General features: G+C 43.9%; 1 protein-coding gene across 1 annotated transcript; it reads left to right on the forward strand.

Annotated features, from left to right (window-relative positions):
• Positions 1 to 10,607: 10,607 nt before the first annotated feature.
• Positions 10,608 to 13,937, forward strand: RPL34 (ribosomal protein L34). The gene is made up of 4 exons (XM_058549886.1): positions 10,608 to 10,681; positions 10,764 to 10,863; positions 11,174 to 11,277; positions 13,797 to 13,937. The coding sequence occupies exons 1-4, from the start codon at positions 10,617 to 10,619 to the stop codon at positions 13,879 to 13,881; spliced, it is 354 nt and encodes a 117-aa protein (XP_058405869.1). The 5' UTR covers positions 10,608 to 10,616; the 3' UTR covers positions 13,882 to 13,937.
• Positions 13,938 to 15,655: the final 1,718 nt, after the last annotated feature.

Here is a 15,655-nt window from a genome sequence, read left to right on the forward strand (position 1 = left end):
TCTTGCTTATTAGCCAGAGTTGTTGCTTGCCACCAAAGAACCACAATACAATTTTCTTTGCCTCTTTTTTATTTGTAGTTAGACCCTTGGGCATTTCCCTGCATACACTTCATGACACAATTGCCTGTTGTGGTTTATTTTTGTCTGAATCTTTACGGTAGATATGCAATAAGGAGGTTTTTTAAAAAATGTTTTTTCCCTCTGGATTTGGTAGAGTATAGGGGTTAAGGAAAGTATGGCAGGAAAAGGGCATGAGATGCACAAAGAGAAAGAGACAGAAAAAAAGAGGAGAGAAGGAAAGAAGGGGAAGGAACTTGAGAACAATTTGGTGTTGGGGTAAGTTTGTTAAATACACTGTGGAGCTTCACCCGTAAGGAGTCTAGGACAAGCAGAAGCAATGGTTTGAGAACTGGTACAATGCTGAAAAATGGGTACTGGAGAGGACAGGGTGGGAACGGTGGTTGAATGGCCAAAGCTTTAAGGATTATTAAATCCTTTGGAGAGGAGAACAAATATATGCAAAGTCTACATAGAGCAGAAAGTTCCTCAGGATGCGTGGCAGTCCATACTCTGAGGTGATGATGCTTAGGCCCATAACAGTTACAAGAATTATCAAGAAGAGTTTTGCCCTTTTTAAAAATTAAAGGAACAAATACTGCTTAGATAGGTTATATTTTGGGGCTGAAGTTAGTAAAGTGAAGAGTCTGGGGGGATCTCAAGGGGCAGGGACAGTTGTCTCAGCCCCTGGCGCTGCACCTGGCACACAGAACATTCAAATGCTTTTGAGTAAACAAGTAAGTGGATGCATGAGTAAATGGAGTAGCAAAAGCCAGAATTTGTGTGCTATTTTAAAGAATTCCAGAGACACTACAAATTTACAAGGGTAGGAATGACCATGGAGGATATACTCTCACATAGTTCAGTTTAACTAAACATTTGTTAGATACAGACTCTGCGCTCTGCACTGCACGTGGGAAGGTCACAAAGATAAAGCACAGTCTCCACCCTCATTACTTACAATCCTATATGTGCATAGGGAGAAATAAGTACATTCATAGCAATAATACAAGACTGAAGATACCACATGGCAAGAAAAGAAGTAAAACTAAAGCATGAGAGAAAGAATGTGAAGGAGAACCCATGCCTTGTTGAGTGGGAGAAGGTTAGCATAGTCAACACTGGGGACGTGGTATTAGAAACACACCTTGTGGCACTGGTAGAAATTCCTAAGACAGAAGCATTTCAGGAAGCAGAAATAGCATAAACAAAAGCAGGGAACTGGGAAATGTAGGACATGCTCAGGAGGACAGGTTGTGATCATATTAGGAAGATCTTGAATGCCAGGCTAAGGAATCTATATTTAATTGTAGATACTGGAAATCACTTAAGGTTTCCGAATGAGAGAGTTATGTGGTTAAAAGCAATGTTGTAAAGAAAATAAGTTTGCCAGAGCTTTGAGGACCTTGCCGCTAAAATACCTGTGGAGGACCAGCAGCATGAGCTTCACTTGGGAGCCTATTAGAAATGCAGAATCTCAGCCCCTCCCAGACCCGCTGAATCTAAACCTGCAGAGTAGCAAGAGCCCCCAAGAGATCTGTTTGCACATTACACTTTGAGGACCACTGGTGTAGAATACAGGGGAAGAGGAAGATTTGACTTAAGGACACCAGTTAGAGGACTAGGCCAAAGAGTGATGAACAAAGATGGCAGCAGGAGACACATGAAAGCTCATGAGGTTGGCCCGAGAGGGCAAAGTCATGAATGCCGCAGAGCTTCAGGCTGGCTGGTGATGGCGTGTTTCTGCCTCACTCATTTTCCTAACAGATTAATCCTCTTCCCTTATCCAATAAAGTCATTGTTTTCTTTTAATACATTTTCCTTCTGTTCATTAGCAAGCACTGCTGCTTTCTGATTGTGATCACAGGCCATAAAACAAATGAGAAATTTTCTTGAGCCTTGTTCTTAAGGGATGCAACGACTGCTGTGCCAGACGCTGGAGTAAAGAAACCACGTTAAGAGATTAGAAGAAAGAAGAAAAGAGAAAATATCTCCTTTTGTATTTCAGGGTTTTCTTCCCCTCTGAGGTTAATACGAATCAAACAGGTGTGCATTCAAAGCGTGCAAGTGTGTCTTCATCAGCTTTTAATCATCAGCTTCAAGAAAATTCAGATCTTTCAGAAAGGGGGAAAATAAACAGCTGAGCAGTATGCCTCATTTACACTTCAAATATACTTTGAGTTGGTTATTCCTCAATTAATCAAATAGCTGGTATATCCCTAACGTGGTATAAAGTGACACACTGTGTGAAATCAATTTTTCTTTCCAAAATCATTGAATCCAGTAGCCTGTGAGTATATCCCGGCTAATTCTGGTACCAGTCCTTTCATCCTCCATTAACTGTGGCACGCCTAACAGGCTGTCAAGAATAATTTCCCAGGACGTAAATAATTCAGAAATTAAAAATTAATAAATAATAACAGAGAACTACTGGGAAATAGGCTGGGTCAATTAGTGCACTCTGCATTCCGTTTCTTCGCAGCAGGGGGGGCCGCCACAGTTGTTACTTGAATTTTTCCTTCCATTCTGAGGTCTGATTTACAGCTCTTCATTACTGGATCCGGTCAGACACAATTACCTCCGTCACTATCTCAGTTCCTAACTTCAAAGAAATGAACGTTTTCTTGTCTGCTTTTTTTCTCCTTGCAGCAGGCTCAGCTTGACATCCCTGGAATTTCTTCCACGCAGACTAATTAATAAGTCTTCGACTTATCATATTCACTTCCCTTCTTTGATGTGCTACCTTAGTCAATCATCCCATTTAATTAGAATTTCAATGATAACTTTACTTATCTTGTGGCTAGATGCAAATTAAAATAACGGGATTTTAATTCTCTTTCGTATGGGGTTATGACATTTTGGAAGAAAAAGTTTTAACACAAACATGATATTATGTTATTTCTATGTGGAGGTGAAGGATCATTCTGCAAAATTATTTTCCTCTTATTACAAAATAATATTGCTGTTGACCAAGCAATAATGGAAATGCACTGGATCCTTCCATAGCATCATCTCACCAAGTCCTTCACAGGAAAAAAATTTGATTTCCACAAATAGAAAATCTTGATTTGCATAAATAATTGGCACAAGGCACAGGTCATGTTGCCAGCAAAGGCAGTGGCTATGTTTTGAAGAAACAAGTATCTCCAGAAACTCAACCCTTTTAACACTTTTTCCCTTCTCTGTCAATCCAGGCTATTTTCCATTTTGGTAAATTCTATAGCAGTTTCTCTTGACTTCTTCCCCAAAATACCACAAGGAAATAAAAAGGTTCTCCCAAGAGCACAGCAAAGATTAGTAAAGCACAGCATATGACACTGATGTGGAAAACTGGGTAATAAGGGAGAGTAGAAAGCAGCATTTCAATTCTAGAAAACAAAACTAAGGCCAATATTTATTAAGCTTCCACTGTGTCCCAGCCTCAGTCACATGCTTTACCTCCACTAATTCTCCCAGCATACTTGTAATATAGGATTATTATCCCCATATTACAGATAAAGAGACAGTCCCGGCGAGGTGAAGGTCACCAAGGCAGCACGTGAGGAGAAACAAATAGTGAAGGCAGGAGAAGAATAGAGTTGAAGCCTTTGAGCATAAAGCCTTCTATGATCTGACTTCAACCTTTGCTTGCCAAACTCATGTTCCTTCTACCTATTACATAAACTCGTCCAAAATATACCTCCAGGCATTAACCCACCGCCAAATTTTAGCATAATATATACCTTATTAATACATTGTTGATGGTTGCCGTAATGTTTACAGACATTGGAGAAAATTCAGTCATTAGAGTTATAAAGAGTGATCTCAATCATCATAAATACATTATTTTAAAATAGTAACTACAAACAGAAAATCATATACTATATATACAAGTTTTAGAATAAGAAAATAAGCTTTTCTCACATTTTCCTGTACTATTTTTTTTCCCAGGAATAAAATGATTAGCTTTTTTGTTTGTTGCTCTAAAAAAAACAAGTTACTAACAATAGGAACATCAATGGGAATTTCACACAACTCTTCTATCCTTGATCTCTCCATCTTTCCCCTCCTCTACTCTCAATAACAATGTCCAGTAACACAACAAACAGAGGTTACAATGAGCAATAGAAACTTATGTCATTAGTAAGACAGGAAACCACAGCATTAATGCCATTTGGAAGCTAACCTTTCAGAGATTTAATACAGTTGTTCTTTAACAATAGAACTTGGTTCATTTGCTACTTAAGACATGATTATTTAAATTAAAGTTAATTGGTTTCTTTACTCCCCTTTAGGGCTTTAGGCTCAGAACATTTCTATTAGAAAAATCTAATTTGTCTCAAATTCAAGTTCTAAATTTTAGAATGGTTAAAATGCTCTGCTATTTTAACTCTTTGTAGCAAAAATTACCTCTAAAGTACAGCTCAAACCGGCAAAGCAACTAAAGATGCAGGTGACACATTTTGCAAAAGGGCTCAATAGTAGTTCAGGAGAAGACACGGAGCTGCAGGGTAAGGTGAACCGCTGTCTCTCAGGGCCTCTCAAGGGTTGAGAAAAGCTGGAGCCACTCCTGCTACTCTTCTTGAGGTTCCCAGTTTAAATTTAAAAACGAATACATGCCAAAGCAAGATTACCAAATATGATCTCATCTAGAAACAACACTAAAATTCTTAACTTCAAGCTCTGCTTGAATAGGAAGCTCAAGTGCAAATGCTCCCTCTCACCATTCCTTGATTGGCTCCAATGTCACTCATTCACTTAAAAAATATTTTGAGTGCTTACTATGTGCCAGGTACTGCTCTAGACATTAAAAATATATCAGTCAAAAAATTTTTTTAAAAAGGACAAAACCCAGGGGCCGGCCTGTGGTGTAGCGGTTAAGTGCGTGTGCTGCGCTGCTGGCAGCCTGGGTTCGGATCCCAGGCGCGCACCGACGCATCACTTGTCGAGCCACGCTGTGGCGGTGTCCCATATAAAGCGGAGGAAGATGGGCACGGATGTTAGCCCACAGCGGTCTTCCTCAGCAAAAAGAGGAGGATTGGCAGATGTTAGCTCAGGGCTGATCTTCCTCACAAAAAAAAAAATTAAGAAATAGTAATCAGTGGCTATCTAATTAACACATGACCCAGTGAGACACACTGGATGCTTTCCTGCTAAAGTCAGGAACGAGGCAGAAACGCCCATTATCTACACTACTATTAATACTGTGTTTGAAGTATCAGCCGATGGAATTGGACAAGAGCCATAAGAATTAGAAAGGAAGAGATAAAATACCTGGATAATATACTTGGAAACCCCCCCAAAATTAGTAAAAAATTAAATACCAATAATAAGAGAATTCAGTAAAGTAGCAGCATATAAATTAATAAACAAAAATTCATAACTTTCAATAAAAAGAATAGCTAAATGGAGTAGTGGAAAAAAGGATGCCATTTACATTAGCAACAAACAGGTAAAATACCTAGAAATAAACTTAATAAGAAATGTATAAAACTTCTATGAATAAAACTTTAAAAATAGAGATGAATAGGGGCTGGCCCAGTGGCGCAGCAGTTAAGTTAAGCAGCCCGGTGGCTGCTTCAGTAGCCCGGGGTTTGCAGGTTTGGATCCGGGGCACAGACCATCTTACCACTTGTCAGGCCATGCTGTGGCGGTGTCCGATATAAAGTAGAGGAAGATGGGCACGGATGTTAGCCCAGGGACAATCTTTCTCATGCAAAAAAAAAAAGAGGAAGATTGGCAAAAGATGTTAGCTCAGGGCCAATCTTCCTCACCAAAAAAAAAAAAAAAGAGAAAGAGAGAGCGCATCCCCATGGGGCAGAAGCCATGGGGGCCATCTCAGAATTCCTAGCCTCCTGCCTACTACACATACATACTCTATGAACTATCAATCCCACTCCTAGGCATATACCCAACTGAAATGCATACATTATCTTCACCAAAATACATATCCTACAATGTTCATAGCAGTACTATTCATAAAACCCAAACTTGAAAACCGCCCAATGCCCCTCAACAGGAGAACAGTGGTAGGTTTGCTCAATGAAATTCTATACAGCAGTAAGACTAATAAATAATATAGATGAACCTTATAAACATAAGATTGAGCAAAAGAAGCCAGATACAAATATTACTTTTCATTTACCTAAAGTACAAAAATTGGCAAAACTCATCTATGGGGTAGACGTCAGAGTGGTGGTTACCTTTGGAAAAGGGGGTGGAGAATGGACGGAGGCACAGAGGGCCCATTTGGAGTGCTGAGAGTATTGTGTCTTGATGTAGGTGCATTCGATTTGTGAACATTTATTGAGCTGCATACGTATTATATGTGTGAAGACTTTAAATTACTGCTTCTAACAAATCTTAGAAAATCCAAAAGAACCTTCACATAAATTACTAGAAATAATAGAAGAGTTTATCAAGATGACTGAAAGTAAAATTAACATACAACCAATTGCATTCCTATATACCAGCAACAAAAAACTAGAATACATAGTTTAAAAGATACCATTCAGGGCCAGCCCAGGTGGCCTAGTGGTGAAGTTCTGCACGCTCCACTTCAGCAGCCCGGGGTTCAGTTCCAGGGCGTGGATCTACAGCACTCATGTGTCAGTGGCCATGCTGTGATGGCTCACATACAAAAACAGATGTTAGCTCAGGACGAATCTTTCTCAGCAAAAAAAAATAGAAATAAAAGACACTATTCACAATAGAATCAGAAAATGTCAAGTACCTAAAAGTTAATCTAACAAAAGGCAAGCAAACCTCTATATAAAAGTAAAAAATTTTATTAAGGGACATTAACAAGGACTTAAATATATGCAGAGAGATGCTATATTCATACTTAGGAAAACTTCATAACATAAAAAGGTCAATTCTCCTCTAACTGATCCAGAGATTCAATGCAAATGCAAACAAAATTCAGATTAGCTGACTCTAAAATGTATCTGGAAGAGAAAAAGGTCAAGAATTTCCCTTCCAAAAAAGAAGGAAATGTAGTGCATATTTGCCCTTCCAGGGGTTAGGATCTACTCAAGAATTGAGAGTGTGTGGAACTGACAAAGAAAAGACAAAGTGACCAGTGGAACAGAACAGAGAGTCAGAAACAGACCACACATGCATGGAGCTTTGGTGTATGACAGAGGTAACATACCACATTGGTGGGGAAAGGAGAGACTTTTCCCTAAAAGAAGTTGGGAAAAAATAAGGTTATATATACGGAAAGAAAGAAAATTGTATCCCTAACTCACTCTATACACAAAAATGAACTTTAAATGAGTCTGTAACAAGACTTTAAACCATTAGAAAACATAGGCGAATACCTTATAGACCTTCCAGTAGAAAAGGATTTTTAAAACAAGACACAAAAAAGCACAAACTCCAAAAAGATAAATTCGACCACATTAAAATTAATAACTTTTATGAAAAAAATCCCTTAAATAAATGAATTTTAAACCTCAAAGCTTCCCAGTCCAAGCCAGAAAAAAAGCATGAGGTAGGTTCATCTTATTTCAATCTCACAAAAGTTTAAAAAACATTTAGTAAAAGTACACAGAAGTCAATGAACAGAGAACTAAAAGAGAGAAAGATTAATCAAAACAAATGAGGCTCCTTGAGATATTGAATAAAATCACCACATCTCTGGCAAGACTGATCAAGAAAACAACGCAGATACTCCCGAAAGAGAGCAGTCAGACGCCAGGGCGGGGTCAGCACAGGAAGGGAAACGCGGGCGGCGAGGCCCGCTCTTCCCGGGCGGCGGCCGCGGGGCCGGGCGAGCATGCGCCCCGCCCCGTCTGCTGGAAGGAGAGGGAACACGTTCCAAGGCAACGCATTCGTTTCCCGCTCCTTCCGGCGCCACACCGGGCTCCCTCCCCCAGCCTCCCTGTCCGCGCCCGGTGCAGAGACTGGGGAGTCCGGAGGCCAGGCCGGGAAGGACCGGGGAGGAAGGGGCTCGCGACGGGGGCGGGCGGGGCTGCTGCGTGCGCGCCAGCACCGGGAAGGGCAGCAGCAGAGCCTCCCGCTGGTGTGGCGGCAGAGGCGAGGCCGGACGCGACCATCGGGCCCACGGGCCACGACCGCCCTCCCCACCGACAGGGCGCCTGCCCTCCGTCCCTCGCCTGCTTCGCCTGACCGCAGACCTGGCGGGGACTGGAGTGGACACCGGGCCGCTCTCTTCCGGTCAGAGCGGGGGACTCAGCCCGCCTCCCTCACTGGACATGGCTCTCCGCTTCAGGAACCCGCCGTGCCCGGGTCAGGGGAGGGCGGGCCGCGGTGGGGGCACGAGGCCCGCGCCCCGGCCTGTCTGGGGCGGCTAGGGGGCGCCACCCCATTGCCCGAGCCCCCGCGGGAGCGGCTGCGGCCCGCGGCCTCGCCCCGCGCAGGCGCGTCTGCAAGGGCACACGGGCACCCCGGCGCCGCCTCCCCGCCCGTCCCCGAGCGAATGGCCGGTGGAAACGCGGAGGCCCTCCGCGGCCGCCTCCTGAGGGCCGCGCCGCGCCCCCGGCTGCCGAGGAGGCCGTGAACCCCGCGGCGTGACGAAAGCGGAGCACCCTTTCCTCGGGAAACACACGGGCGCCCCGTGTCACCGTCGCACAGTCTGAGAGGCCGGGCACGCGCCCGCGGGGGCTCCCGCGGCTCCGCACGGGCCCCAGCGCGGGCCGCGCGTCCTGAGCGCTCACCCCGCCCGGCCCTGCGCGGGCTCGCCCCGGGCCTCGGGGACCGGCCCTCCCTCAGAGACGTGAGGGCGCGCCCAGGCAACACGGCCAGCGATCGCAGACGCTGGGCTAAAAGCCCATCTGTGAGCTCGCGCTCTGAATGAACGACAGGAAGGAGGGCAGGCCGACAGTGCCTCCTCAGAGCTCACCTAATGGAGTGTCAGAACTGGGCTTCACACCCGGGGCCAGCCCCACAGCGGGCGCTCTTTAGGGTCACTGTGTCGTAGCGCCCCTAAGAACAAAAAAGGTTGCTCTGCCACCTCTGCCCTCTGCAGCTCGTTTGTCACCTGCATATGTTCCCACAGCGCCTCCCAGATCTCGGTGTGGACCGCTGGGCGCGCCGGCCCACGGAGGAGCGCGCGGCGCCTGCCGTACAACATGGCGGCACTATGCGTTCCCGCCCCCCAGGGGGCTGCGCGGCTTCCGTACAACATGGCAGCCCTCTCCACCAAAACTCTGGGTCTGACGTATTTCCTGTCCTGCGCAGTCATATTTGACCTTTGAACTCGCAAGCGCTTCCTTTTTCTCTTCCGGGGACGGCGTAGAGAGGTACGGCTGCTTTTTTCTTTTCCCTGTAGGTGCTCTCCTTACAATCGGCCGCCATCCGGGGCGTTGCGGGACCCGGGATCGCTCAGGCGCAGTCTTTTGAGCTGGCGCGGGGGTAGGGGCTCAGAAGGAAGGCTGGTGGTGAGCTAGTCTCTGGCTTTGAGCTTCAGGCGCCCCTCGATCCGGGCCTCCCCTCCGGAGCCGTGAGTGGCCGGAGCTCCCCACCCGGGGCTTTATCGCCTTTGGAGTCCGGCGTTTGGAGATAAACGAGTTGTGGTCCGGCCGCTGGGGCTCTGCGATATCGCGGGCCGTTGTCACGTCGTAGGCCCACGTTTTCACACCGCGCCGGTACTTGTCCTCAGGCTTTGGGAGGGCGGGCGACCGTCGCATTCGGGTCGTTGTCTCGGAATGTTCGCCATGCCAAGGCCGGTAGCGGGAAGACAGTGTGTTGATGGGGAGTCCTGTGTCCTGGCTTTGGAGGCGCCGGCGGCCGTGTGTGGTGGCGGTAGTCAGCAGCTGGTAGCGGCAGATGCAGGCGCTTGTCTTTGACGACGACGTGCTGTGATGAAACGGCTGCAAGATTCGGGATAAAATGAGGTTGATTCAACTCGCAGGTTTTTGTGTTGTTTGGGTAGCTGACTGAAAAAAATCGTTCGTACATGTATCTGTATAAGCGATTTGCCAAGTAATATCATTTCCAGCTGATGAATGAAAAAACAGCCCCAGTTAGATGCCGTCATCCGAAGACACTTGGTCTCATACCAAAATTAATGTTAGATGGCTCTTAACGTGACCCAGACTCTGCTTTGGGGCAAGACACTGAACCCTGAGCGTGTGCTGTGCGCCCATAGCTCCTGTCGTTTAATCCTGATGACAGCTGCGTGACCTAGGGAAAAGTCCTATGTTAGAGATGAGGAAGATAGTCCTAGTAAGTGTGTAGCTAAGGATTCGACTTAGATGCTCAAGTGAGCTCTTCCTTTAAAACCAGCGTTTCTCAGACTTGGCCTGGTGGTAGCCCTGCGGGGCACTACTCCAATCACAATCAGACTCTTTGAGGAAGAAGCCTGGTAATCAGAATTTTAACCCAGTGCCACGTTTGGTTACCATCAGGAAAACCAACATTGCCTCTTACCAATCACCTTTAAATATGAGTAGTTTTAAAATATGGAATCCTTTTCATAATGTAAGGGTAAGATATATAGGAACATATATGTGGATAATGTATAAATTATGTAATGCTGTTTAAAGATTTGAATTTTTTTGTACAGTGCAACTTTACTTCATTTTATTCCATTCTTCTCAATTTAGGCATTCAGAATGGTCCAGCGTTTGACATATCGTCGTAGGCTGTCCTACAATACAGCCTCTAACAAAACTAGGCTGTAAGTATTTCTAACATCTAAAATACATATTGGCATTGATTCTGCAGAATGCTGAGCTGTTGCTTGTTCTCTCATTTCCCAGGTCCCGAACCCCTGGTAATAGAATTGTTTACCTTTATACCAAGAAAGTTGGGAAAGCACCAAAATCCGCATGTGGCGTGTGCCCAGGCCGACTTCGAGGAGTAAGTAAACAGTTTGCTATGAATAACAACAAGGGTTGAACTTTTGAGTGTTAATTCCTTTGTAAGGGAATGAATGAAGGCGAGGTCACCATGAGAAGGGTTGAGAATTACTAAGCATCCATGATCCAGATCTGTCCAGAACATAGACTTTTAAAGCCTGCATGACAAATGCAGTGAAGTGCCTTTCACATAAATCGGCACACGATTTCCCTTTGTAACCTAGTTTAGTGTTTGCCTTACCACCTACCAAACATCTAGGACAATTTCTGTTACAACGTCACAAGGTAATGTCAACATTTTCCTTATGCAGGTTCGTGCTGTGAGACCTAAAGTTCTTATGAGGTTGTCTAAAACGAAAAAGCATGTCAGCAGGGCCTATGGAGGTTCCATGTGTGCCAAATGTGTCCGTGACAGGTAACTATAACAGTTAAAACGACTTTCTTAAACGTATGCGTGTGTCTCTTACACTGAATGCTAGTCATTGTTAGAAGACTGGTGAAAAAATAACTTATTTAAGCAAAAGTTGCATACTGTAGAATCCTTCCTTGATTAGGGATGATTGGTGTTATGCAAACTAATAAATGATATTAGTTCACATGAATTCAGTTACAATTTGAGAGCATCTTTATGCTAGTTGTAGAAATTTAAAGGACCTTGGTTTTGCTGGGGAGGCAGCTAAAAAAGAGTGGTTTGATCAGTCAGGTAGATGGAGAGTAGAAGGTCTTAAAAATGTGGAACAAAATAGTGTAGTTCTAGCATGGCTGGAGCGGAGCATTGTAGGAGGTGATGGACAGGAACGGTAGGAAAGTCACACATCGAGAAGGGCCTTCTGGGGTAGATTTTTAGCTTGATCCTTAAAAATGTGGGAGTTGATGGGTTTTGAGCGGGGCATGGAAACTTTTGGTGAGCCAGAAACGAAAACTGCAGCAGGATGGATAGTGAAGTCATTATTCCAACTGAGAGTGAGTGCTTGGGACAGTTTCCCTGCTTGGTGAAGGCTAAGGAAATGGCCCCTGCCTTTCTGAGACCTGAAGGCTGGATAGGGGGAGGGGTACCGGGAGAAGCCTGGGTAGAGGCCTGGGTCTCTTGGATATGCAAAAGAACTGGTAGTGGCATAGGAGGAGTGGAAGCGGTGGGGTTTATGATGGTAATGTTTACTCAGCATCTTTATGATAAATGCTGTTGCAAGTCTAGGTCCATTGGGGAGATGTTTGTATTTTCCTCATCTTTTGTGAAGAAACTAAAGCTTGTTGCTTAAATTCACATAGCTGGTAAGGGATTCATTCGAGGTTTTATTGAGACCCTTACTCTTAACCCCACCCCACTGGTTACGTTAACTTGCCTCCAGAGACCTAAGGGGAAGGATTTGAGGTGATTGGTCTTCACAAGTGAAGTAATTGGTTTGGAGGAGTGGTTTGCCTCCAGTTTGTTCAGCTCATTTGTCAAGTGGTCCGGCTAAGTTTCTAAACCAGATATGACATCCAACCTTGGCAGGTCCATTTTGCGTTTCGGGAGTTAATTTGTAAGGGGGTGGTAAGGCATGTCACATTAATACAAATACAAGATAAATATAACCTCCATGAAATACCGGAAAACTTAACTATGATTGAAGCTTAGAGGAGAAATTACTTCCAGGTAGCTGAGAGTCTGGGAATGGTGTTTGAGGTGGAACCTGAGTGATGGGTAAGTTTTGGGCAAGAGGTTGAAAGGGTATTGCAGTCAAAGGATGCGCATAGTTTTGATCTGGCACATTAAGACTGAAATGAGGACTCGGGAGGGTACATGGGAGGTGAATGGGTCATGAGTTTTTACCAGTCTTTGGTTCCCAGGCTTCGCTAAACAAGCCACATGGGCACACTTGTTAAAAATGCAATTCTCAGGCCCTAGCTCCTGGAGGTTTGGGTGTAGATCTCTGGGGTAGCCTATAGATTAGCATTAGCTGTGACACCCAGGGGGTCTGTGTGGTCTTTGTTCTGAGTAAGTTTAGGAAATTTTTAAGGATCCTGAGTAAGAGTGGCAGTTATATTTCTATATGATTGATTACATCAGATTTGAAGCAGTCAGAAATGCCAGGGTTTTGAGGCTAGGTTATTAGATAGGCAGGGGTACCAGTTGGGAATGTAGGTGGGACAAGTGTCTGTGGGGATTAAAGGAGTGCTTTGTCTCTGGAGGGACCTGGTTTAACAGATGGTAGCGAGCACATGCTGTTCTCCAGGTCCTTGCACTGTAGTCATAGTGATCTGTAACATGCACTTCCTCTCTGCATGGAGGGTCAAAGTGCAGGAATTGCAACTCCTTCCAGGTTTAGTCTTTATAATGAAACCGTGTAGAATAGGTATGAGTGGGTATTCCTGTACTTCATGACAGAGGAGGTGACTTGCCCAGGGTCACACAGCTAGTACGTGGTGGACTTGGCCGCAGACACTCAAGCTCTAGAATCCTTGCTCTTGATCAAGTGCCTCTTGCACTTTGACCTCTTCATTTGGGCTGCCAGCACATAACTCCTTCCTGTGTTGTTTTTTTACTGGAAATTTTCAGTAATGTGGTTAAAACATTCTAAGGCATTTTGCAAATCAAGTAATATCACTAGTCTTGGATCTAATAATGAAATGAGGTTAAATGAGAGTGGCAGCAGTCTCCTGTGGGGGTGATTTTATAGTTTATCCTGACTCTGAAAAGGAGGTTAGGTACTACCAGCATAGAATTGAAGAATTATTCTGCTTTAAATGCCAGTATAGGAACTAGACCTTAGGCTGAAAGGGTCTGTCTGTGTAGTTTTAGCTCTTAAGTTTTTAATCTGTACTTGTGGGTTTCATTTACTTTTCTGGGTATCCTCTGATTGCTTTGCTCGGTGCTTTTTTGGTACTTTTCCTGCCTGTGTTAAATCAATGGTTTTTTGTAAAACTATATTCATTTAATATTTTTCTTTCTAGGATCAAGCGTGCTTTCCTTATTGAGGAGCAGAAAATCGTTGTGAAAGTGTTGAAGGCACAAGCACAGAGTCAGAAAGCTAAATAAATAAACAAATGAAGCTTTTTTGAGTAATAAAAAAAGTCAAAAGCCTTGTTCTGTTATTTCTGTTGTAATTTGTTAGTATACAGGTTTGATTTCTATGTGCTATCTGGAGACCGCACAATTGTTAGTTGATTACTTTTTCTAGAAAACAGTAACTGAAGGTCATTGCTTGCTAGAATTTGCTGATGGTAGCTCTAGAAGACTTCGGGCAGTTTGTGAAGAGTGGCCTTTATAGCCGAGTGTTTATTTTAATACCGCTTGGATCGTTTTCATAGCATCTCCTTCAGCACCAAAATCTGTAGGACAGAAACCACGGTGCTCAACACACTATCTGGAATGGAACCTTTTCACATCATCTTTAAATCCTCCATTCGCTTAGTTCACTTTAGTTCAAAAATGGTCTGGTTTGGAGAGCTCAGAACTCCACATTCATCAAATAATGAGCTCCTCCTGTGTACAAAACTTCATGTCATGGGTCTAGTGAAGTTCAAATTCTGATTTACGTTGGACTTATAAACCAGGTCAGAAAATTAACATATGGACCTTAGTATATTTTCTCTTAGAACTATGTAATATTGTTTCTGACAACTCTTAATGTGAAAGTATGTAAAGACTTTAATATCTCTCATTCTTACCGTGCTTAGACTGTACCAAGCATCCCTCCAAGTATTCTGCATACATAAGCTCAGTTGAATTGTCTTCCAAGACCATTTCTTCAGGCCATGTCAGGTTTGTTTTCCAATCTCAAGAGAGAGTCGAGAGCAGAACCCCCAGGCTTTTGGCATAAGCCAAGAAATCTAGAAGCCAAAAGTTCTGGAGAATTTTGTAAATTTTGACCCTTTTCCTCAATTTAGACATTTCTTTACTGTTCACTGGCATGATGTAATTTAAATGTCTTATGCAGAGGACCATTTCCTCTCCTAGTTAATACCAGTGACCTTTTCTTAGGAAGGAAAAAGGCAGAAATCTTGCTGGTCTCTTAACCCCTGCAATGTACCACACTGCCAGTTAACTCGTTCTTCGCAGACACGATGTTTAATCTATTTTGCATAAGAGGGAAGTCGTCACAGGACTAATAATTGGCTCAGCTGGCATTTGAACTCAGGCAGTTTATTAATGACAATACTCGATATCATCTCCATAGTGATAACCGGGTTTGCCATGTGCCTGAGCTTCAAAGCACCGGACGTCTTCATTAGTCCTCCCAACAGCCCTGTAACGCCTTTATTATCCCTGTTTTACAGTTGAGGGAGCTGAGGCACACAGTTGTGTATTACCCACAGCCATCTTTGTTGCTAGGGTTTTTGCAAATGGTGTATTTAGTGATGTGAGGTCAACTGACCGTGGGCACCCCCAATAGACATGTTAACACAAGAAAAAGTGATAGCTGAGGCCGAAATCGTCCAGATTCAGTCTCAGATGATTTGAGGTCCATTAGGTTTCCCCAAATGCCTGCCAATCCCAAGGATTGTTTAAGCAACCAGGGTATAACAATTGTCTTGTGTAATGATTAATCCCAATTTAAGAAAAAGATTTTTACTGGGGATTTAGTGAAAAGCATTGGATCCTGAGGTAGATTAACATCTCATTTCTCCATCACTTAGTGAGGCTCATGTATCTTGCGTGGACATGTTTTGAGATCCTGTAGTGTGTTTGCTGTAAGGATCTAAAAATTAGTACTTTAAAAATAACAAAAACAATGTGCCTTAGAATTTTAATTCAGGTTACCTGATTGCTTTGCAGACTAATCTGGTTTTTGAAAGGCTTGAGATGGAAT

Source organism: Diceros bicornis, chromosome 11, assembly GCF_020826845.1.
Source record: "Diceros bicornis minor isolate mBicDic1 chromosome 11, mDicBic1.mat.cur, whole genome shotgun sequence".
Lineage (NCBI taxonomy): Eukaryota > Metazoa > Chordata > Mammalia > Perissodactyla > Rhinocerotidae > Diceros > Diceros bicornis.